Raw genomic sequence first — 25,033 nt, forward strand, 5'->3', positions numbered from 1 at the left:
TTCCCCGAGAGGAGACAAAGAGGCTGAAACTGGAAGGTTGGTCAAGGATCAAGTTAAGGAAGATAACAGAAGTCATGTTAAAACATACAGGAGGTTTTGGGCTTTGTGTTATAAAAATGCAAAATCTGTGAAAGGTTTTCATAAAGACCACCTTGGTCTGCTTTGAACATCAGATCACTCTTGCAACAGCTGGGAAAATGGGTCTGAAGTGGGCCCAACTGTAATTCTGAAATAAACTAGAACAGAGAATAATACGAGCAAGAGTCTAAACCAAAAGAGTATTAGAAATAATGAAGAGGAACCTATCTGAAACTGATTTAGCTGTGTCACCATGAGCAAGTTACTGAAACTTTCTGCTCACCCATCAAAGAGACTTGTACCAGTATCATAGGATTATGCTGAAGATTAAAAAAAAGCAACATGTATAAAAACACTAGCTTTGTGCCAGGTATACAGGTGTTCACTTATTTTTACAGCACTTAACCACATACAAACCTATTTAATTATCTGCTAAAACTCATGAAATGGTACCTGAAATACTCTCATTTTAATATAGGGGTTTTTGTAGAACCTTGAAACATAAATTCTCAATATGGAGAGGTCAAAGGAGGAAATCTTAAAAATCTACTCCAATTCTCTCATTTTGGAATAAGGAAAAGATACGATTAAATATTTAAGATAGAACTTAATGTTAAGATAGATAGTTTGGGGAATATAAGTATTTTTTGAGGGGAACAAAGAGAGGGGTTGGTGTTGTGAGTCCACCAGTGTGTTTAAGTCTAGCATACACTGGCATTTATCGCTATCAATTAATAACTCTTCCTTTCTACGTTGCGTAAATAGACCATTTCAAAGTACCATTCTTCTGTTAATCGTGGTTCAGCAATCATTAAAGTATTCAAGATTCTAGGCCATTAAGAATCCACCTCAAGATTAAACATTATTCCTTTGTTTCATATCCTTCTTTGGAAAAAGCTGAATCTTTCATAAAGGAATGATCATGGAGTTAGGTATGGCCAATGAATCACACGCCCACAGCGAACCGAAGTCACCACTTAGGTGCCATTTTGAGTAAGAATCAGAACAGCAAGGTCCATTCACTAGTGAAAATGTGATCGCTGGCCAAGAATACCTTGGGACTGCCTGAAGCAAAATTAAATAAAAACTGTCAAGCGCCATTTAAAAGGAAATGACGCCTGCAGGTATTTGTATTCCTCTAAGTCTGAAAGCTGACAGTACGCTTCAGGAGTGGAAACCCAATACAACGTTCGAGGAAATGAAAACGAAGCAAGAAGTTCACGATCTACCTCTGGATAAAAACTGAAATTGGTACCAAAAAAGGGGGTGTTTGAGCCAAAGGCGGCAAGGAGCAAGCTGCGGGAAGCCGGCTGAGGTAAACCCCAAGCACGATGGGGGAAGGCTAAGCTTCCATCCTCCTGTACCTCAGGCTTCCCCCTCCCTGACTCTCCCTTTCCGCAGCTACCACCGAGCCCGGGCCCGCCCCGGGGGCCTCCGGACACACCCTCACCTCCCCCGGCTCACCAGGACAGCGACAGAAACTATTCTGCAGAGTCACCACTCGCGGAGACGGACTCGCGCTCCCCATCCCCGCCCAGAAGGGACAGCGGTCCCTCGAGCTGCGGAGCTCGCAAACAGCGGGCAGAGAGAAAGCGGCCGGGGTCGTCGCCACGCAGTCGCCTCCCACCAGGCCGGCCGGCCCCCTCCCCCGCCCCGTCCTCAGCCCGGTGCCAGCCCTGCAGGCCCGGCCTACTCGAGGCCTAAGCGCAGGACCCGACTGCAGGGTGAGGAAGGAGCTCACCGGAATAAAGCGGCATGGCGGCTCGAGAGGCGGCGGCGGCGGCGGCGGCGGCGGCGGCGGTGCAGGAAGGCTGGGCCTGGCAAGGGCGTCGAAGGGAAAGGGACGCGATGAAGCTGTGGCGGCGGCGGCCGAGGCGGAGGCGCGGTAGTGGCGGCAGCACGGGTGCGACGAGTCTCATTCAAACCGGCCACTGCCGATGACGCAGCAACACGCAGTTTGCCCGCCCGCGGACCCACACGGCGGCTGCTGGAGAAGACCCGGCGCGGAGCAGGGCGAGGCGGGGCCTGGAGGGTGCGGGGCTGAGAGGGGTGGGAGGGAAGCCGCGCGAGGCGGCGGGCGGGCGGGCCGGGCGCGCGGCCCCTGCGCCAGTACAGGTGCGCGCCTGCGCAGTGCGCTGCGCTGCGCTGACCGAGCCCACCGCGGAGGGGCCGACCCTGCCCTGCCGCCCGCCCCGCTGGCCCCTGTGCCAGTGCGAACCTGGTACCCTGCAGCTGCCTTTTTTTTTTTTTTTAAGATTTTGTCTATTTATTCATGAGAGACACAGAGAGAGAGAGGAGCACAGACACAGGCAGAGGGAGAAGCAGGCTCCATGCAGGGAGCCCGACGTGGGACCCGATCCGGGGTCTCCAGGATCACGCCCTGGGCTGAAGGTGGAGCTAAACTGCTGAGCCACCCGGGCTGCCCTGCAGCTGCTTTTTTTTTTTTTTTTTTTTTTTTTAAAGTTTGTACCGAGTAAGCTTTGTATCTATCTGCATATTTGTATTTATTGCTGTTTTTAGGTTTAGCATGGCTTTTTTTTTTTTTAATTTTATTTATTTATGATAGTCACAGAGAGAGAGAGAGAGAGGCAGAGACACAGGCAGAGGGAGAAGCAGGCTCCATGCACCGGGAGCCCGATGTGGGATTCGATCCCGGGTCTCCAGGATCGCGCCCTGGGCCAAAGGCAGGCGCCAAACCGCTGCGCCACCCAGGGATCCCCCTGCAGCTGCTTTTTAAAAAAAGAAAAAAAATGTCTCTCTCTTCTGTTTTTGAAAGGACTCGATTGGAGCCAGGCATTTTTTGTTTGTTTGTTAATATAGCCGGTGGAAGAGCCGAGAGAGGTCTTGCTCCGCCCCTCACCTGGTCAGTCTGCTTACGGATAAACATTATCCAGCTCTCCCTTTCAGGATTTTGTGACAATATGCGTGTCAAAAGGCGTTGAATACTGCAGAGACAGGCCTGCCCTGATTGTAATGTATTAGTGTTGTTTCTAACAACCGGTTGCGACCCTAGGTTGGATCTAGTAAGGTGGCAGGAAAAAAATGCCCTGGGACAGTCGCGGGGACTTGCACTCACCTGCCTTGGACCTGTTTCCCCAATCTGGGAAAAAGAGAGAATTCAACTGGATGGTTTCTGAAGCCTCTTCAGAGTCCAGGTTATCATGAGAGAAGTAAATCCAAGCATTCTAGATGAGAAGTAGAGCCTGTAAGTGAAAGGAAAGATTTCAAAGAGATTCAAGTCAAATTTGAGGTGCTTTCTTGCCTTACAGAGGCTTTACAATGATTCCAAATGCTACAAAAGTTTTGAAACTGTCCATATTTCAAGACGTAGATTGTCCCCATTTCAAAACGCTACAACCTGTTTGGAGACCCATTTCATGAATGTACATCAGGAGTCCTACCCTTTGCTACTTCAAGACCTATCATGAGAATATGATCCAAAATGTGAGGGAAACAACACAATGATGCTGTAGAATATTTTTAAAGTGATATATTAAGTGGAAAGAGTATCAAATTTATTGAGCACTATGATTGCAGGTAATAAAATTAATGGTTATAGATTAAGACTTGTCTAAATCCGGTTGGTACTGGCTGTGTGACCTCTCAACTTCAGTTTCCTTCTCAATGAAATCGAGAATATTATCTACATTACAAGATTCTGACGAAGATTAAATAACCAACTGAACCACCCAGGTGCCCCAAACTTCTGTTTCTTTAATGTCTAGACTACAAACAGAAATCATCTAGTGGATACTCTGGAATTATTTGATGCTGTGAGAAGTGGATGTGAGAGCAACCTATTTTTGACTTACTCATTCAATACGCACTCAGAGTCTTCTAGAACAAGTCTGTCTTCAGCTCACACTGACCAACACTTCAGTAAAACTAACTTCTAGCCTTGTTGCAGGATCAAGGACCTGAATTTAAGACAAATGGAACAGAGGGAGGATATGGACCAGTGCTAGCAACTAAAAGGAAGTGTCAAAGGAAATTTGTATAGCTAGCCTTCCCAAATCTCAGCAGGAATTATAGATGATAGCAGCCTTGCCCTGTGTACCATATGTTGTTAAGCCCTGGTCTACATGTGTTTAATGCATGCAATCTTCTGCTTAAGGTTGACTTCTTTAAATAATGAATATATTAGTAATATCTTAACCAACATGTTTATAAATAAATAATGTCTGTAAAATGTAGCCAAGTATCAGAAAAGTTTTTAGTTGCTGAACTACCTGTGGTTTCGGGGTTAAAATACCCACTCCTCATCTGGCCAGTAGATATTTTATCTAATTTTAAGGTCTTTATTTAATGGTAATTCTTTCATACACACATAAGGCCTCCTCCTCCAATTACCCCTTTCTATCAAGTACTGTTACATTTAAATGTTTGGTCCTCTTATTCAACAAGTACATATTAAGTGCAAGACACTCAATGTAAAATCTGTGAATACAAAGATGAATCAAAAGTCCTGCCCTCATAAGACTGAGAATCTACTAGGAATATTGAAATATGCACAGATTAGGGGGCACTTGGTTGGCTCAGTCAGTAGAGCATGTGACTCTTGATCTTGGGGTCATGAGTTCAAAGCTCATGTTGTGTATAAAGATTACTTAAAATCTTGAAAAAAAAGCAAGAAATATGCACAAATTAACTCTATGGCCCTCTGAATTAAAGCTCTTGGCTATAAACAATGGAAGGAATTTATTGGTAGAATATAGGATAAGCTAATAGAATCGATAGGAAAACTTGTGAACCAAGCACAGATAATGGATGAGCACCAAGGGATATGGGCAGCAGGGAACATAGGTAAGGTCATGTCACAGAAACAGTCTGGCCACTCTTACCATCACTTCCATGAGTAATTTCTAATTCCTTGTCCACCTCAATCCCTCAAGATTCTGCGACCTGATCAAGAATATATAGTTAGCTAATGATGAGGAAAGGAGTGTCTGGCTCTGCCTCCCGTGTAGACATATTGGGGTATAGGACATTGGATGCCCCAAATGGAAGAGCTGTATATTTGTTTTCTATTGCTGCTTTAACAAATTATCACACATTTACTGGCTTAGGGCAACACAAATGTATCATCTTACTGTTCTAGCAGACAGAATCCAACAGTGGTCTCAATCTTAAGGTGTTAGCAAGACTGTGCTCTTTCCAAAAGCTCTAGGGGAGAATCCAGTTCTTACCTTTCCCAGATGCTAGAGGATGCCCACAGTCCTTGTCTTACTGCCCCTTCTAGCAACAGCATCCCTCCAAACCCTGCTTCCATCCTCATAGCTCTGCCCCGACTCTAATCCTCTGCCTCCCTCTTTATAAAGATGCTGTATTACATTGGTTCCACCTGGATAACCCAGGGTAATCTCATCTTAAAATCCTTAATCACATCTTCAAAGTTCCTTTTGGTGTATAAGGTAACATATTCATGGGTTCAGGAGATTAGGACATGGATATCTTTGAGGAAGTTTTGTTTCCTCTATTAAATTATAAACTGGGGGATCCCTGGGTGGCTCAGGGGTTTGGCGCCTGCCTTTGGCCCAAGGCGCGATCCTAGAGTCCTGGGATCAAGTCCCGCGGGCTCCCGGCATGGAGCCTGCTTCTCCCTCTGCCTTTGTCTCTGCCTCTCTCTCTCTCTCTATCTCTCTGTCTATCATGAATAAATAAATAAATAAATCTTTAAAAAAATAAAAATAAAAATAAATTTTAAACTGGTGGGGAAAAGCCCAGCCTTAAATAATTTGGGGATAAATATATATTATCCAAACTATTTATTTATATATAAATATATATTTATATACATAAAACCCAAATTATTTATGTATCTCATATATACATATATGATATTTTATATATTTGTATATATATATACACATAAATATATCCTGGAACAGTACTTTCCCTGTAAAATGTGTTCAATAAGTGTTTCATAAATGAATGCATGCCCTATTTGGGGATCAACGGATGAGGCCAATTATATTACCGTGACTCCTATGCTACTATAACAAAGAGGTCCCGAAATTCAATAGCTCAAAGAAGATAACAGTTTATGGAAAAGTGAGGGGAAAGCTCTACTTCATGAGGTTGTTCAAAGACAACATTCCACCCATGGAGTTCTACTACCCCCCAAAGCAAAGTTTAATGCAAATGTAAATCACCTGAGATCTTCTTAAAATGCAGATTCTGATTCAGTAAGTCCTGGATGAAATTTAAGACACTAACAAGCTTTCAGGAAATCACCAGTTTGAGTAATAAGGCGTTAAGGGACTTGTCTTTTTTTAGTTGGTTGAAGATGGATTGCAGGCACATTTGAGATTCACCTCCCAAGAAGGAGAACTAGAAGGGGGGAAAAAAGCACAGGGCAGCAATCTCCTTTTAAGTGAGAGTAACGAGCAGGATGTGCATAAATCACTTCCAATTCACATTTACAGTTACATGGCCTAGCTGCATGGAAGTATGGGAAATACAGTCTGTAACAGGGCAGGGATATTATTCAAGCTTACACTCTACCATTACCCAAGCAAGAGACAATGAACTTTGGTGGAAAACCAGTAATCTCTACGATCCAAATATTGGATTCTTTTGTAAGTAATCTTCAAGCTCATGAAGTTTTCTTAAACTCATGACAAAAATCCTGGGCGTTTAGTTTTCTCACCTATAAAATAAAAATTATATAATCTGTCTCTGGATACTCTAAGTGTTGTAAGATTTAAATCATTAGTTGAGTGCACATATTGGGAATAATGACCAAATAGAGCTGACCTAGAACAGAACAAATACCAGGTACGCTGGTATGTTTATATATCTACCTTCTAGGCCAAGTTCAATTCCAGGAGTTTTAATTAATTGACCCAAAAGCAGAAGAAGCAAATGATTTATAATCCTCACTGTCAAAAAGTTGCTTTCAAAAACAAAAGTCTGGGCAGCTTGGGTAGCTCAGCAGTTTAGCGCCGCCTTCAACCCAGGGCATGATCCTGGAGACCGGGGATGGAGTCTCGCGTCGGGCTCCCTTCATGGAGCCTGCTTCTCCCTCTGCCTGTGCCTGTGCCCCCCCCCCTCTGTCTCTCATGAATAATAAATAAAATCTTTAAAAAAAAAGTCTGGCCCCCCCCAAAAAAAAAAGTCTGGCCCAATATTTCCATACCTATACATTCTGCTGCAATTAAACTCAATTATGCTTGAAGAGATTGTGCTTTCTGGACTTTCATCCCCGCCCCCACCTTGGAATCAAGTTCTCCCTATTTCCTCTCCACTTCCGTACATCTCACCTCCATGATATGTTTCAAACTTCACAAACTGCAAAGTCTCCTTGAGCAATTGCTTTCTGTATAATTCATTTAATATTTACATCTTTTTTACATATGTATATAGCAGATATATTTTATTCTCCCAACTAGACTGTGAATACTTTTTTGCACTTCCTTCAGAAATATTTGATAGTTAATTCAATTCAAGAATTTAGGATCATATTGTACTCTGAAGTAGTTAAATCACTAACTGTATATTATCTGCTTCATATCTAGACAGCAGTTATATCCATCTTGTTCATCTCTGTATGCTTGGCATAGACCCAGCATGGAGTAGGTGTCTTATATATTGCTTAATAATACATTACATATGTTGGTGATAGGAATTCAGAGAAGAAATGGAAGCAAGTGGGAGGCAGTTGGGTACAGAAGGATTCTAGAGAAACAGAAAAAAGCAAAACCTCAAAGCAATCACACTCATTAATTTAAGAATTGCTTATTGATTGTCTACTTGTGGGCCTTGCACTGCAGGAGCTCATAGTCTGTCTGTCAGAATATGTAGAAAAAATATTAAAATAAGTACTAGCTGCATGTAGAGGATAGGAAGGAGACTGGCTAGAATAAGTAGAAGCCATATGCACAGAGCACTGGCAATAGATAATGTGGGGTGGGTAGTACGAGATGTGATTATAGAGAGCCTGAGTGCCCAGATAAAAAGTTTGGTCTCAGTTAAGTGGGATTTTCTATCTTTTCAAAGCCACTAGTTACCAAAACAAGAAAAGTAATTTTGAAATTTTCAAATGCTAGACTTTCCCATATTATCTCTCATTCCAAAGCAATGATCTAACCTGTCAAGGATTCTTATATAGGGATACACACATGTGTATCAGGGCAGAAAAGCCTCTGTACTGTTTTCTACTTTTACAACTAGTAAGGTAATATATGTACAAGGTTTAAAATTCCAACAGTAACAGGAAAATATTTAGAGAAGGATAAAACTCCTCTCCTCATCCCATCCCCAAACCTACTTCTCACAGGTAACTGACTTTAACCTTTTATGATTTTAGAACTTCCTGGTGGTCACCTCCATAATTCTAAATAATATACTTAAATTATTTTTTGTTTATTTATCAAGTTTAAGCAATACCTATTAATCCCCCTTGTAAAACATAAAGATATAGCTTTTTATAAGGTATCTACCTCCTCTTCCTCTTCTCCCTCCTTCTCCCAATTTTTATAGATATAAATTGTAGTTCTTTTATTGGTTACTTTGAAATTTGTAACCTACTTAAACTTCCATTTCTTGTTTCATGAGACCTTAGACTGCTTCTTGACTGCAACAGAATCAGATAAGGAAAGTAGAATTTCTGGCTTCCCATGGGGAGCCTTTGTATCTCCCCTTTCATATTCCAGTATCTTCCAGCTATGCTGCACTCTTGCATAGTAAAAGATTATCAACAACAGAAACTAAGAATACCATGGCATCAATTGGTCACTTTTTTTCTGTTTTAAATATCAACATACAGCCTGAAGTTCATTTTACTGATTGACTAGTGCATCTGAAAGTATGAATTTTTACTGTATTCTCTTTAATAAATCAACAATAAGGTAAATAATGATTTTCATATCATGTAATTTGGAGGAAGATTTCTGGAACACTGAAGCAGAAAATCAAAGTGGAAAACTGGGCAGTAGTAACAGAAACAATGGTTTAAAATTGCTCATTTGCTCTCAAGTGTTTTCTTGGTATGACAGGATATACTGTCAAAAAATCATAGTAGTGTTCTTGTTTTCCTACTAGCGACTCACCTGGGAACCATGGCAACAAAACGAAAAATTTTTCTTCTCCAAGAAACCTACACATATTTTCACAAAGATTGGTGGTAGGTGATGTGTTTGGGAGGGAAACAGGAGAAAAATATGTGGACACCTCCCAAAGAAAAACAGACTCTTTTAAATCATGTATTTTCATTCCCAATTTATTTTTGATCCTCACACTCAGATTTCCTTGATTCCACAGAAAAGTTCACCATGTTCATGCTAAAATTTCTTGTAGTAATCATCCCCATATGTTATTTTCCACCATACGCCTACTTATCAAATCCATTTTATGGTTTTTACTCTTTTTTTTTCTTAAATTATAAATTTTGCCAAAATTTCCTGGTCTTCCCCGTGGAGAACCAGAGCAATCAGTAGCTATGAGGAACATGCGTTGCTTTTGCCTTGCCTTTGTTGGAAAGAGCAGTCTGATTTTTTCTTTAAAAATCAACCCTTTCGGGATCCCTGGGTGGCGCAGCGGTTTGGCACCTGCCTTTGGCCCAGGGCGCGATCCTGGAGACCCGGGATCGAATCCCACATCGGGCTCCCGGTGCATGGAGCCTGCTTCTCCTTCCGCCTGTGTCTCTGCCTCTCTCTCTCTCTCTGTGACTATCATAAATAAATAAATAAATAAATAAATAAATAAATAAATAAATAAATAAAAAATCAACCCTTTCTCCCCTCTCAGTGCACCTGCCATCTGTGAGCCGCATCCCTCATGACCTGGTATCACCAATCAGAACACTGCTTCCCTCTGCCACAGTGATGGGCTCAAGGATAAACATATGACTCAAGCGGTGAGAGGATTCCCAGGTCCCTGGAATGATAAGGCTTTTGGCTGAGATATTACACTTCTAGAATGTAAGCCTGGTGCTTCAGGGACTATGTGAGTAGAAGGTCAACCCAGAGGAGAAAATAGCTAAAGATACAAGGATCCTGATAACATCATATAAACCCCTGGATTCATGGTCAAAGCTAACTTTTCCACTAACCTGTTTAATTATGTGAGTCAATTCGTTTCATTTCCTTTAGCCAGCTTGGGTTTAGGTTTTCTATTTGCAGCCAGAGGATTCCTTATACAAAAGCATATGTTGTAAGCATGATATCCTAACACAAGTTCCAGCTTTCCATTTTTCCCCACATACTTTTAAAGATTTTCTGTAATTATGTTTTATGTACTGAATGATACCATGTACGATACCATGTACTCTAACTTATTAAGAATCTCACCATTTTAATAACTCAATTTTGGAAACAAAGCTATTTGTGTCAGAAGAGGGATTCAACTATGAGCTGGGAGACTTAGTTCTATTTTGTGTCTAATTGCAATTTATTACATGGACATGTTGCAATTTCCTCCCTGGATATTAATACAATAAGTAGCTTGAGTTGGACTGTCTCTAAGGCACTCCCAACATAAAAATTTTGTCACTCTAAGATATATAGCCTGATGTGGAAAAATGGAAAATATTATATTTAAATAGGAAGTAGGTAAGAAAAAACATGTTCTTTCAGTTCTTTCAGTGAAGCTGTATATTAATTGACATATAAAAACTTTGACTTTTTGGTTAAAGAAAAAATTGTGGTAGGATATATTATTGTTCCCCAATATTTCCTGCCCTTTCCTACCACAATATTATGTATTCTCATCCCTTTAATGGCAGGTTTGGCCTTATGACTTGCTTTGGCCATGGACGTGTTTTGTCTGGGCAGAAGAGTTCACTCATGGGTCACGTGTTCTCTTTTCTTTTGCCTTGATGATCAGCGATGTTCCAGATAGAGGGTGCTCCATCACCCCGAGTTCCAGAGTGAATAGGATGTGGAACAAAGCTGCTGCTGGCCCATAATGGACATGTAGTGCAAGAGAAAAATAAACCTTTGTTTTTATAAGCCACTGAGATTTGGGGTATTGTTTGATACCACGGCATAATCTAGCCTCTCCTGACTAATGGTGTAATGGTGATGAGGCAAAAACTGTATTACGATGGTTATGCAGACTCTAAAGATTGTAAACCATATTCATAAACACATTCATTTGATTTGTTATACATACAGAACATAGAGTCAGGGTAATTATAATCTAATTATGTCTAAGATTGAGGCTAGCACTGTATTAATACAGAAAATTCAATCATTTTTTTCTCTAAATTTTTCTAAAATTAGTGGATTAGATGTCAATTGCATTACTTAATAGTAAAAATATATGGCCTGCAATAGTGCCAGAATCATAAAGGAGCCACAAGTATAGAAGTTCAGTAACAGGAAGCTTCTTTAAGCCTGAATTGATTTTATGTGAAAAGAAATTGCAATAGAAAAAAGAAACAACAATTTTAAAAGTGAGACTGAAAAAAATTTAAAAAGTGTGGTTGATGGTTAGGTGGAGGCTGTGAAATCCTGAGACTTAAACCATAAGTGATTATATAAATCCCCTCAGAAATTGGAAAAGAGGGGGATGCCTGGGTGGCTCTGTAGTTGAGCATCTGCCTTAGGCTCAGGGTGTGATCCTGGGGTCCTGGGATGGAGTCCTGCATCAGGCTCTCCACAGGGAGCCTGGTTCTCCCTCTGCCTATGATTCTGGCTCTCTCTGTGTGTCTCTCATGAATAAATAAATAAAATCTTTTTAAAAAATTGGAAAAAAGGTTAAAAATGCCATCTAGACCTGAAGCAATTACAATAAATTGTGTTCTAATGTGTGTAAAACTAAATTGTAATTTCCTTTTAGATTCTAAAAGACTATATTAAACACACATAATTAGTATACCTGAGGCCAATAAAAATAGAGAATACTATGTCAAGGGGCATTATTAAGGGATGAGTTACAGATTGTGGGCAATTTTATGTGTAATGCTCTGAAGTAGGGAGTAGACTATATTTTAAAAAAAGACTTTGAGGAAGCTTGCAAAGAAAAATGCTTTGAAGATAATAATGAAAACTATCCCATAATGAAGGTTTTTTTTTTTTTTTTTACACCACTGGTGTCTGGTGATCTTGAAAATATTTTCCTTGAAAATAAAACATGAATATTGAGATAAAATTAATGGTTGGCTAGGATTTCTAAATTAGAACCCTAAAATTAGTAATAATGAGATAAGGCTCCCTGTCTAACCATGAGGACCTTCAGAGAATAATGTCTGATGCATTATGTCCACATCCTAACTACCTCTGAAATACATTTCTCTTTTGGCCAACTCTAATCCAGTATTCTAAGGGCATGGAAATATGGAAACCATAGTTCCAGTATAAAACCAAGCTGACACAACACAAAACCACAGGGAAACTTTTAGAATTTATTGCATTGTACTTTTCATGTCTATACATAAGAATCTATTTCAGTTTTTATCATGTGCATACAGAATTTGATGATTCAGGTGTTAATAAACTAAGATGTTTTGATTTTAATTTTTTTACTATGACAAAGGCAATGATAGAAATTGCCACATGACATGCTCAAAATATAAAAAGTGTAGCATTTGCTTTGTTATATACAATAACATCTACATATAGGTATATCTCCAAAACACTGCAAGTTCAGTTCCAGTACACTGCAATAAAGCCAGTATTGCAATAAAATAAATAATTCAATAAATAAAGTTCAAATGAACTTTTGTTTCCTCATGCATATAAAACTTATGTTTACACTATATTGTAGTTTACTAAGTGCACAATAGCATTACGTCTGAAAAAAAACAATGTACATACCTTTATTTTAAAATTTGTCATTGTTTAAAAAAAATACTGACCATTATGTGAGCTTTCAGTGCTGGGGAAGGGTCTTTCCTCCATGTTTTGGCTGCTAACTGGCCAGTGTGGTGGTTGCTAAAGGTCAGATGGCTGTGGTGATTCTTAAAATAAGACAACAGTGAAGTTTGCCTCATCAGTTGACGCTCTTCCTCTCATGAATGACTTCTCTGTAGCATGAATACTGTTTGATAGCATTTTGCTCACAAAACTTCTTTCCAAACTGCAGTCAGTGCTCTTAAACTCTACCACTGCTTTCTCAACCAAGTTTATGAAAGATTCTAAATCCTTTATTGTCATCTCTACAATCTTCACAGCATTTTCACCATGAGCAGTTTCCATGTCAAGAAACCACCTTCTTTGCCCATGTACTAGAAGCAACTCTTCATCTACTCAAGTTTTATCATGAGATTGCACAATTCAGTCACATCCTCAGGCTGGTCTCCTAATTCTAGTTCTCTTGCTATTTCCACCACATCTGCAGTGACTTCTTCCACTGAAGTCTTGAACTTCTCAAAGTCATCCATGAGGGCTAGAATCAACTTCTTCTAACTTCCTATTAAAGTGCATATGTTTATCACTTCCCATGAATATTCTTAGTGGTATCTGGGATGGTGAATCCTTTCTAGAAGGTTTTCAATTGACTTTGCCCAGATGCATCAAAAGAATTCCATGTTACCTATGGCCTTATGAAATATATTTCTTGGGCAGCCCCAGTGGCGCAGCGGTTTAGCGCCGCCTGCAGCCCAGGGCGTGATCCTGGAGACCCTGGATCGAGTCCCACATCAGGCCCTGCATGGTGCCTACTTCTCCCTCTGCCTGTGTCTCTGCCTCTCTCTCTGTGTGTCTCTATGAATAAATAAATTAAAAAATCTAAAAAAAAAAGAGAAATATATTTCTTAAATCATAAGACTTGAGAGACAAAATTACCCTTTAATCCATGGGCTACTGCATGGATGTGGAGTTAGCAGGCATGAAAACCACATTCATCTCATTGTACATCTCCATCAGAGCTCTTGGGTGGCCAGGTGTATTGTCAACAAGCAGTAGTATTTTGAAAGAAATCTTTTTTCTGAGAAGTAGTTTTCAACAGTGGGCTTGAAATATTCAGTCAACCATTTGTAAACAGATGTGGTATCATCTAGGCTTTGTTGTTCCATTTATAGAGCATAGGCAGAGTAAAGTTAGCTTAATTCTTAAGGGCCCTAGGATTTTCAGATGGCAAAGGAGCAGTAGCTTCAACTTAAAGTCACCAGCTGCATTAGCCCCTAACAAGAGAGCCGGCCTGTCCTCTGGAGCTTTGAAGCCAGGCATTGACTTCTCCTCTCTAACCGTGAAAGGCCAAGATGGCATCATCTTCCAATAGAAGGCTGTTCCATATATATTGAAAATCTATTGATCAGTGTATATTCAGTAATGACCTTATTTAACTAGATCTTCTGGATCACTTGCTGCAGCTTCTCCATCAGCACTTGCTGCTCTACTTTGCACTTTGATGTCATGGAGATGACTTCTTTCCTTAAATGTTATGAACTCCCTTCTGCCAGTTTCAGACTTTTTGCCTGCAGCCTCCTCACCTCTCTCAGCTTTCATGGAATTGAAGAGAGTCCAGCCTTGCTCTGGATTAGGTTTTGGCTTAGGACAATGTTGTGGCTCGTTTGATCTCTCCAGATCACTCAAACTTTCTCCATCTCAGCAATAAGGCTGTTTTGCTTTTTTTTTTTTTATAATTCATGTGTTCACTGGATTAGCGCTTTAAATTTCTTTCAACAACCTTCCCTTTGCATTCACAGCTTGGCTGTTTAGCACAAGAGGACTAGCTTTCAGCCTATGTCTACTATTGACATGCCTTCCTCATTAAACTTAATCATTTCTAGCTTTTAATGTGAAGTACAAGACTTGTGTCTCTTTTCACTTGAACACTTAGAGGCCATTGAGGGTTATGAATTGGTCTGATTTCAATATTGTTGTATCTTAGGAAATAGGTTTGAGAAGAGGGAGAAAGATAAAGGGAAGGCCAGTCAATGAAGCAGTCAGAACACACACACTTTATTTATTTATTGTTTTTAAGTGATCTCTACCCCCAAGGTGTTGCTCAAACTCATGACTCCAAGATCAAGAGTCACATGCTCTACTGACTGAGCCCACCAGGTGCCCCAAACACAATTATTGATTAAGCTGGCCATATTACGTGGTGCCCCCAAACAATAACAATAGTAATATCAAAAATCACTGAAAGAAACTCACTTATCACAGAACACCATGACAAATATAATAATAATGAAAAAAGTTTGAAATACTGTGAAAATTGCCAAAATGTGATGAAGAGATATGAAGTGAGCAAATACTGTTGGAAAAATGACACTGATAGAATTGCTTGATGTAGGGTTGCCACAGACCTTCAATTTGTAAAAAAAAAAAAAACAAAAAAAAAAACAACAAAAACGCAATGTTATGTGAAGTGCAATAAAGTGAGGTATGCCTGTACATATTCTCCTATTTCTCCTGTTTTCCAAAGTAGGTAAAACATTTAATATTACCACAATGCCCATTTGTTCCAGTTTTCACTGGTTGTCTTGGTATAACTAAGCCCCTTTCTCTTTCAAAATATCTCAGCTTGAACAATTTATGGGGTCACTCCACTATGTCATTATTTGGGTCTTTGCCCATCTCCACTAGATGGCACTGGAATTCAGGAGCTTATCTTGATCCAGGAAGATGGCAGGCATCTGGAATTTAATCCACAGAGGTTACCCCAAAACTGCTAATTCTTCTGTTACCCAGTTTAGATGCTACCGTTGAAACTATCCCCAGAACTGGGCTCTCAATGGCCAATCCTTGATACTCACACAGCCATCCGTGTACAATCCCCATATGAGATCCATATGGAGTCCTGGACCCTCCTTAGGCTCCTTCTCACCCTCTCCACCTTCCTTCCCAATCTTAGATTAGCTTAGAACACCTCCAACTTCCCTTAATTTACAGCACCAACTTTCATTGTTTCTCCTTTATACCATCCAACTGAATTCTCCTTTAGGGACACAGACTAGTCAAGATAAAGCCTGGGTTAGAATTAAGTTCTGGGGGGCCCTAAAGCACAAATGTAATGATGAGGGGACACTAATACCTTGGTAATGTACTTTTACACTGTGTTAAATTTCCTTATATATGTATATCTTGGTGCATATGTATAAGCATTTCAATGGAATCAATTTATAGAAGTGAAATTCCCTATCAAAAGGCACATACATATTTTAAGCCACGTTATTGAGGTGTGTGATTGATATGGAAAAAGCTGTACATATTTAATGTATACAACTCGATGAATTTGGGGATATATCCATGAAACCATTACCACAATTAATGCCATAAACGTATCTCTCACTTCCAGAAGAGTCTTCTCACCCTCTTTATGTGGTATGTGTCATAAGAACATCATAAGATCTACTGTCTAACCAAAATTTTAAGTATACAATTCAGTATTACTGACTATCAATACTATGTTGAACAGTAGATCTCTCGGATGTATTCACCTTGCATAACTGCAACTTTGTATCCTTTGACCAACACATTCTCATTTCCTCTTCTCAGATTCTGGTAGCCATCATTCTATACTTTGCTTCTATGCGTTTAACTATTTTAGATTCCTCCTATAAATGGGATAATGTAGTATTTGTTCTCTGGTGTCTGGCTTATTTCAGCTACCATAATGGTCTCCAGACTCATTCATATTATCACAAATGGCAGGATTTTCTTCTTCTTTTTTTTTTAAGATTTTATTTATTTAACCATGAGAGACAGAGAGAGAGAGAGAGAGAGAGAGAGAGAGAGAGAGAGAGGCAGAGACACAGGCAGAGGGAGAAGCAGGCTCCATGAAGGAAGCCCAATGTGGGACTCAATCCTGGGTCTCCAGGATCACGCCCTGGGCCAAAGGCAGGCGCTAAACCGCTAAGCTACCCAGGGATCCCAATTTTCTTCTTTTAAATGGCTGAAAAATATTCCATTGTATGTACATGCTACATTTTTTGTATCCATTCATCCACTGATGGACACTAAGGTTGCTTCCATGCCTTCATCATTATGAACAATGCTACAGGTGAACATGGAAATGCAGATATCTCTTAAAGATACTAATTTCAATTCTTTGGATAAACCAAGAATTATTTGGATCATATGATATTTCTATTTTTAATTTTAAAGAACTTTCATACTATTTTTTTATAGTCGCTTCACTAATTTACACAACAACCAACAGTGTACAAAGGTTCCCTTTTCTCCACATCTTCACTGACACTTGTTATCTCCTTTTTTTTTAAGATTTTATTTATTTTAGAGAGAGATAGGAGAGAGCAAGAGTCAAGGGAGGGGTAGAGGGAGAGGGACAGAGAATCTCAAGCAGACTCCACACTGAGCATGGAGCCCAACTCGAGGCTTGATCTCACAACTCTGAGATCATGACCTGAACTGAAATCAAGAATCTGACACTTAACCAACTAAGCCACCCAAGTGCTCCCTCTCTTTTCTTTTTTTAATAATGGCCATCCTAACAGATATGAGGTGATATCTCATTGTGGTTTTAATTTGTGTTTCCCTGATGATTAGTGATGTTGAGTACCTGTTGGCCATTTATATAACTTCTTTGGAGAAACATCTATTCAGATCCCTTGTCCATTTAAAAAATCAAGTTATTTGCTTTTTTTCACTATTATATGAGTTCCTAATATTTCTTGACTATTAAACCTTCATCAGATATATATGGTTTACAAATATTTCCTTCTGTTCCATAGGTTGTCTTTTACTTTGTTGATTGTCTCCTTTTCCGTGCAGAAGCTTTGGTTTGATGTAATCCCATTTGTCTATTTTGCTTTTGTTGCCTGTTACAATGCCTACATTGCATATGTAGATTCCTTTGGATTGTATGTACATTTTAATAACAAAGATTCTTTCAATCCAGGAACATAAAATGTATTTTCATTTATTTGTGCCTTTAAAAATTTCCCTTATCAATTTTTTTTAAGATTTTATTTATTTATTCATGAGAGACACACATGGGGAGAGAGAGAGAGAGAGAGAGAGAGAGAGGCACAGAGACACAGGTAGAGATTGAAGCAGGCTCCACGCCGGAAGCCCAACGTGGGACTCAATCCTAAGTCCACCAGACCATGCCATGGCCAAAGGCAGAGCTAAACCACTGAGTCACCCGGGCTGCCCATTATCAATGTTTTATAGTTTTCAGTGTACACATCTTTCACTTCTTGGTTAAGTTTATTCCTAAATATGTTATTCTTTTTGATGCTTTTGTTAATGGGATTGTTTTGATTTAGATATCTTGTCTTTTTCTTGATTCATTTCTCTGGTTAAAACTTCTAGTACAGGGACTCCTGGTTGACTCAGTGGTCGAGCGTCTGCCTTTGACTCAGGGCATGATCCTGGGGTCCTGGGATTGAGTCCTGCATGGGGGCTCCCTACGAGGAACCTGCTTCTCCCTCTGCCTGTGTCGCTGCCTCTCTGCGTCTCTGCCTCTCTGCGTCTCTCATGAATAAATAAATAAAATCTTAAAAAAAAAAATCCCTTCAAAAAAAAAAAAAAACCCTTCTAGTACTATGTTAAATAGAAGTGTCAAGAGGTGGCATCCTTGTCTTATCTTGATCTTAGAGGAAAAGCTTTCAGTTTCTTACCATTGAGTATGATGTTCATGGTGGATTTTTCACATATGGCATTTTTTCTTGAAGTAAATTTCTTCTATCTTATTAGAAATTTCTATCATAAAATAGTGTTTAGTTTGGTCAAATTCTTTGTTGGCATCTATTGAGATGATCATGTGATTTTTATCCTTCATTCTTTTAATGTTATGTATCACATTGATTGATTTGCATATGTTGAACTATCCCTGCATCCCAAAGATAAATTATGTATATCTTTTTAATGGGCTATTGAGGGGGATTCCCTGGGTGGCTCAGCGGTTTGGCGCCTGCCTTTGGCCCAGGGCGCGATCCTGGAGCCCGGGATCGAATCCCAAGTCGGGCTCCCGGTGCATGGAGCCTGCTTCTCCCTCCTCCTGTGTCTCTGCCTCTCTCTCTCTCTCTCTGTCTATCATAAATAAATAAATAAATCTTTAAAAAAAATAGTGTGCTATTGAATTCTATTTTCTAATATTTTGTTAGGGATTTTTCAATCTATGTTCAGCAAGAATATTGGTTTTTTTCTTTTCTTGCGGTGTCTTTAACTGGCTTCAGTATCAGGGTGATGCTGGTTTTGTAAGTTTTGAAGCATTTCCCCTTCTTCAATGATTTGGAACAAGCAGTTTAAGATGGATTAGTATTATTCCTCCTTAAATATTTGGTAGAATTCAACTGTGAAGCCAACTGGTACTGGGATTTCCTTTTTCGGGAAGCTTTTTATTACTGATTCAATCTTATTTGTTATTGGTCTCTTCCAGGTTAATATTTCTTTTTGATTCAGCCTTGGCACATTACTTGTCTCTAAGAACTTATCAATTTCTTCTAGATAATCCACTTTGTTGCAAATAATTGTTTATAATAGTCACTGATTTTTTTTATGTGATTCATTAGTTGTAATATATCCTGTTTAATTTCTAATTATATCTATTTGAGTGTTCTCTTTTTTCTTTGTCTGGCTAAGGGCTTGTCTTTTTTTTAGGGCTTGCCTTAAAAAAAAATTCTATTTTAAGTAATCTCTACACCTAACACGCAGCTCAAACTCACAACCCTGAGATCAAGAGTCACATGCTCTACTGACCAAGCCAGTCAGGCACCCCCTTATCTTTATGACCCTTTTCAGAAAACCAACCCTTGGGTTTTGTAAAATTTGGTGTTGTTTTTCTAGTTTCTATTTCATTTATTTTTGGTCTAGTCTATATTATTTCTTTTCTTCTGCTAACTAGGCCTAGTTTCTCCCTTTTTTATAAGTTCCTTGAGGTGTAAAGTTAGCTTATTATTTCAGAGCTTTCTTCTTTTTTAATGTAGGAATTTGTCACCGTAAAATTCCCTCTTACTACTGTTTTCATTGCATCCCACAATTTTGGGTATGTTGTTTTCTTTTTTGTTTTCTCATGGTATTTTCTAATTTCCCTCTGATTTCTTCTTCTTTGACCCAATGGTTATTCAAGAGTGTGTTACCTAATTTTCATATATTTATGGATTTTCCCATATTCTTGCATTATTATTTTATTTATTTATTCATGAGAGACACAGAGAGACACAGGCAGAGACACAGGCAGAGGGAGAAGCAGGCTCCATGCAGGGAGCCTGATGCAGGACTTGATCCCAGATCCTGGGATCACACCCTGAGCTAAAGGCAGATGCCCAACTGCTGAGCTACCCAGGCATCCCTTTCTTGCATTATTAATTTCTAGTTTAATTCCATTGTGTTTGAAAAAAATATTTGGGATTATTTCAATCTTGCTAAATTTGTTAAGATTTGTCTTTTCACATGAGATCTCTCCTGGACAATGTTCTGAGTGTACTTGAGAAGAGTGTGTATTCCACTGCTGTTGGATGAAGTGTTCTGCATATATCTATTAGGTCCATCTAGTCTATAATGTTATTCAATTCTGTTTTTTCTCATTGATTTTCTGTCTGGGTGTTATACTCATAAAGAAAGTGGGGTATTGAAGTCTCCCACTATTACTGTATTGCTGTCTATTTCTCCCTTCACATTTGTTAATGTTTGCTTTATATATTTATTTTTTTAAAGATTTTATTTATTTATTCATGAGAGAGAGAGAGAGAGACAGACAGACAGACAGAGACACAGGCAGAGGGAGAAGCAGGCTCCATGCAGAGAGCCTAACGTGGGACTCGATCCCGGGTCTCCAGGATCACGCTCTGGGCTGAAGGCAGTGCTAAACCACTGAGCCACCCGGGTTGCCCCTGCTTTATATATTTAGATGCTCTGATGTTGAGTGTATACATATTCATAATTGTTCTATCTTCCAGTTGAATTGACATTTTATCATTATATAATGATAATGACTATCTTTGTCTCTTGTTAATTTTTGATTTATATCTATTTGTCTGATATAAATATAGCCACCCTGCTTTCTTTTGGTTACAATTTGCATGGAATATACTTTTTCATCCCTTGATTTTTAGCCATTGTGTGTCTTTTTTTAAAGATGTATTTATTTACTTTGAGAGAGAGAAAGAAAGAACAAGTGGGGAACAGCTCTATAGTTTCAGGGCAGAGGGAGAGAGAGAGAGAGCATCTCAAGCAGACTCCTCACTAAGTGTGGAGCCCCACATTGGGCTCAATCACAGGACCAGGAGATCATGACCTGAGCCATCGAGAGATGAATGGATAAAGAAGATGTGGTCTATGTATACAATGGGATATTACTCAGCCATTAGAAACAACAAATACCCACCATCTGCTTCAACGTGGATGGAACTGGACGGTATTATGCTGAGTGAAATAAGTCAATCGGAGAAGGACAAACATTATATGGCCTCATTCATTTGGGGAATATAAAAAATAGTGAAAGGGATTATAGGAGAAAGGAGAATAATGAGTGGGAAATATCAAAGAGGGAGACAGAAATGAGAGACTTCTAACTCTGGGAAATGAACAAGGGGTAGTTGAAGGGGAGGGGGGCGGGGGGTTGTGGTGACTGGGTGATGGGCACTGAGGGGGGCACTTGACAGGATGAGCAATGGGTGTTATACTGTATGTTGGTAAATCGAACTCCAATAAAAAATAAATTTATAAAAAAATAAAAATAAATAAAGCTGATAACCAAACTTCAGTTGCATACAAAAACTATACTTTTAGGTCATACATACACACTTTATTATTGGTATTATTGTTGTTGATGTCATAATTTATATTTTTAAAATCATGTATATATTAACAGATGTTTTATAGTTATTTTTAACACTTTTATCTACTAACTTCTGTACTAGGGTTAGAGGTGACTTATGTACCATCATTACAGTATTACATTATTCTGTGTTTATCTATATATTTACCTTTACCAATGAGATTTTTAATTTATTTATACTTTTAAAAATATTTTATTTATTTATTTATTTATTTATTTATTTATTCATTCATTCATTCATTCATTCATTTGATAGAGAGACAGAGAGAGAGAGAGAAAGCATGAGCAGAGGGGAAGGGGCACACAGGAAGAGGGAGAAGCAGACGCCCTGTTGAGCAGGAAGCCTGACATGAGGCTCAATCCCAGGACCCTGTGATCATGACCTGAGCTGAAGGCAGATCTTAACTGACTGAGCCACCCAGGCCCCTAGCAATGAGATTCATACATTCATATACTTTTGTTTGCTCTTTAGTCATTTCATTTCAACTTGAGGAACTTTCTTTGACACTTCTTGTAGGAAATGAATTGTAGGATATGAACTCTTGTAGGATACGAACATATCACTAGATATGTTATCTAGTGATAACAAAGTTACTCAGTGTTATTTGGGAGAACCTTTATCTCTTGTTTTTTAAAGAACAGTTTTGTCAGGTATGGTATTCTTGGTTGGCAGTTTGTTGTTATTTTTGTTGTTTGAGTACTTTGAATATATCATCCTACTCTCTCATGACCTGCTAGGTTTATGCTGAGAAATCTGTTCATAGTCTTATGAGCATTCCTTATAGGCAACGAACTGCTTTTTCCTTGCTGCTTTCAAAATTCTCTCTTTGTGTTTCACTTGTGACAATTGAATTATAACGTGTCTCAGTGTAGACCTCTTCCAGTTTACCTATATTATGGTTTTTGAGCTTCATGCATCTGGATGTCTATTTCCCTCCCTATATTTGAAGAGTTTCCAATGTTATTTCTTAATTTAAAAAAAAATATGTATTTTATTTAGCTTTCTCCCGCGAGCTCCTCGGGCCCCGGACCCTCGCGGGAAGGGTGCAATCTCTAAACTGGAGTGGGGTCGAGGTAGGCCGGCGCCCGCTTCTGACCTCTGGTGCCGCCGTGGCCCAGAGCCTGAAGGACTTAGCGGGACGGCTGCCCTCCGGGCCCCGGGCACGGGCACGGCGCTGAAGTTGCTGCGGGGGGCCGGCCCCGTGGCGCCGGGCGTCCGCGAGTCGGTGCTCACCGTGGAAGGCGGGCACAGAGCCACTTTCTTTAGTCGGATCGGTGGCGTGCAGCAGGACACCATACTGGCCGAGGGCCTTCACTTCAGGATCCCTGGTTCCAGTACCCCATCATCTATGACATTCGGGCCAGACCGCGAAAAATTTCGTCCCCCACAGGCTCCAAAGACCTGCAGATGGTGGACACCTCCCTGCGAGGCCTATCTCCACCCAATGCTACGGAGCTTCCCAGTATGGATCAGCGCCTAGGGCTGGACTGCAGGAGCGAGTGCGCCGTCCATGGCCAACGAGGTGCTGCAAGGTGGCGGCCAAGTTCAGTGCCTCGCAGCTGATCACCCAGAGGGCGCAGGTATCCTTGTTGATCCGGCGGGAGCTGACCGAGAGGGCCAAAGACTTCAGCCTCATCCTGGATGACGTGGCCGTCACAGAGCTGAGCTTTAGCCGAGAATACACAGCTGCTGTGGAAGCCAAACAAGTGGCCCAGCAGGAGGCCCAGCGAGCCCAGTTTTTGGTAGAAAAAGCAAAGCGGGGATCCCTGGGTGGCGCAGCGGTTTGGCGCCTGCCTTTGGCCCAGGGCGCGATCCTGGGGACCCGGGATCGAATCCCACGTCGAGCTCCCGGTGCATGGAGCCTGCTTCTCCCTCTGCCTGTGTCTCTGCCTCTCTCTCTCTCTCTCTCTCTGTGTGTGACTATCATAAATAAAAAAAATAAAAATAAAAATAAATAAAAAAATAAAAAGAAAAAGCAAAGCAGGAGCAACGGCAGAAAGACTGTGCAGGCCGAGGGTGAGGCTGAGGCCGCCAGAACGCTTGGAGAAGCCCTGCGCAAGAACATAGCCCTGGCTATATCAAACTGCGCAAGATCGGGCAGCCCAGAACATCTCTAAGATGATCGCTACATCACAGAACCGTATTTATCTCCCTGCTGACAACCTCGTCTTGAACCTACAGGATGAAAGTTTTCCCCGGGGCAGTGACAGCCTCATCAGGAGTAAGAAGTGAGCCTGGTGACCAGGGATCCGGCTCCCAGAGAAGTGGATGTTTCTTCCCTAGTGTTTGAGGAAGCAGCTTGAGGTCCAGCATACCCCTGTCCCACCCCCAGTATCATGTGACGGCCCTTCCTGCACCTTTCCTCCCAGCACTTGGATGAACAAAGCCTGACCCGTCCCCCCCCCGGGGAATGATTTTGCTCCTCCCTGTGTTGGCCAGAGGTGTTGGGGACACTGTGATTTCTGAGTGATTTCCTACAGTGTTGGTTCCTCCCTCCAGGTCGGGAGGCAATAACCACCATCCCAGGAATTCTCAATAAATTTTTATTACTTAAACGGAAAGAAATATATTTTATTTATTTATTCATGAGAGACACAGAGACAGAGGCAGAGACATAGGCAGAGGGAGAAGCAGGATCCCTACAGGGAGCCTGATATGGGACTCCATCCCAGGACCCCAGGTCATGACCATCTGAAGGCTAATGCCCAACCACTGAGCCACCCAAGTGTCCCCAACATTATTTCTTTAAATAAGCTTCCTATTCCTATCTCTTTCTCTGATTCTTCTGGGATTCCCATATGCATGTATTGTTTTTCTTGATGGTAGGTCTTAAGTCTTCGAGCCTTTTTTCATTTTATTCATTCTTTTTTTTTTTTTTTTTTCTTTTTGCCCCTATGGCTGGATACTTTAAAATGATGTCTTAAAAAAATAAATAAAAATAAATGAATAAATAAAATGATCTGTCTTTGAGATTACTGATCCTTCCACTTGAGTCTGCTTTTAGAGCTCTCTGTTACATTTTTTTAAAGGTTTTTTTTATTCATTTGAGAGAGAGAGAGAGCACACACACAAGTGGAGGGGAGAGGCAGAGGGAGAATGAGAAGCAGTCTCCCTACTGACCAGGGAGCCCGATGTGGGACTCAATCCCAAGACCCCAAAGTCATGACTGAAACTGAAGGCAGACACTTAACCATCTGAGCCACCTAGGTGCCTCTCTCTGTTACATTTTTCATTTCATTTATTGTATTTGTCAGCTCTAGAATTTCAGTTTGGTTTTTATTTTATGGCTTCTCTTTGTTGAGTTACTCATTTTGTGTA

The 25,033-nt window shown here is 40.3% G+C and overlaps 1 protein-coding gene and 1 pseudogene across 2 annotated transcripts in view; one reads left to right on the forward strand and one right to left on the reverse strand.

Moving 5' to 3' along the window:
• USP14 (ubiquitin specific peptidase 14) overlaps positions 1 to 2,199 on the reverse strand; it is a 43,905-nt gene extending 41,706 nt beyond the window's left edge. For both annotated transcript variants that reach the window (XM_041751481.1, XM_041751405.1), the window contains exon 1: positions 1,820 to 2,199. In XM_041751481.1, the coding sequence (XP_041607415.1) occupies positions 1,820 to 1,997 (178 nt within the window). In that variant the 5' untranslated portion in view covers positions 1,998 to 2,199. The remainder of the gene's footprint in view (positions 1 to 1,819) is intronic.
• LOC121487393 lies at positions 2,016 to 23,964 on the forward strand (annotated as a pseudogene).
• Positions 23,965 to 25,033: the final 1,069 nt, after the last annotated feature.

This window comes from Vulpes lagopus, chromosome 1, assembly GCF_018345385.1.
Source record: "Vulpes lagopus strain Blue_001 chromosome 1, ASM1834538v1, whole genome shotgun sequence".
Classification (NCBI taxonomy): Eukaryota; Metazoa; Chordata; class Mammalia; order Carnivora; family Canidae; genus Vulpes; species Vulpes lagopus.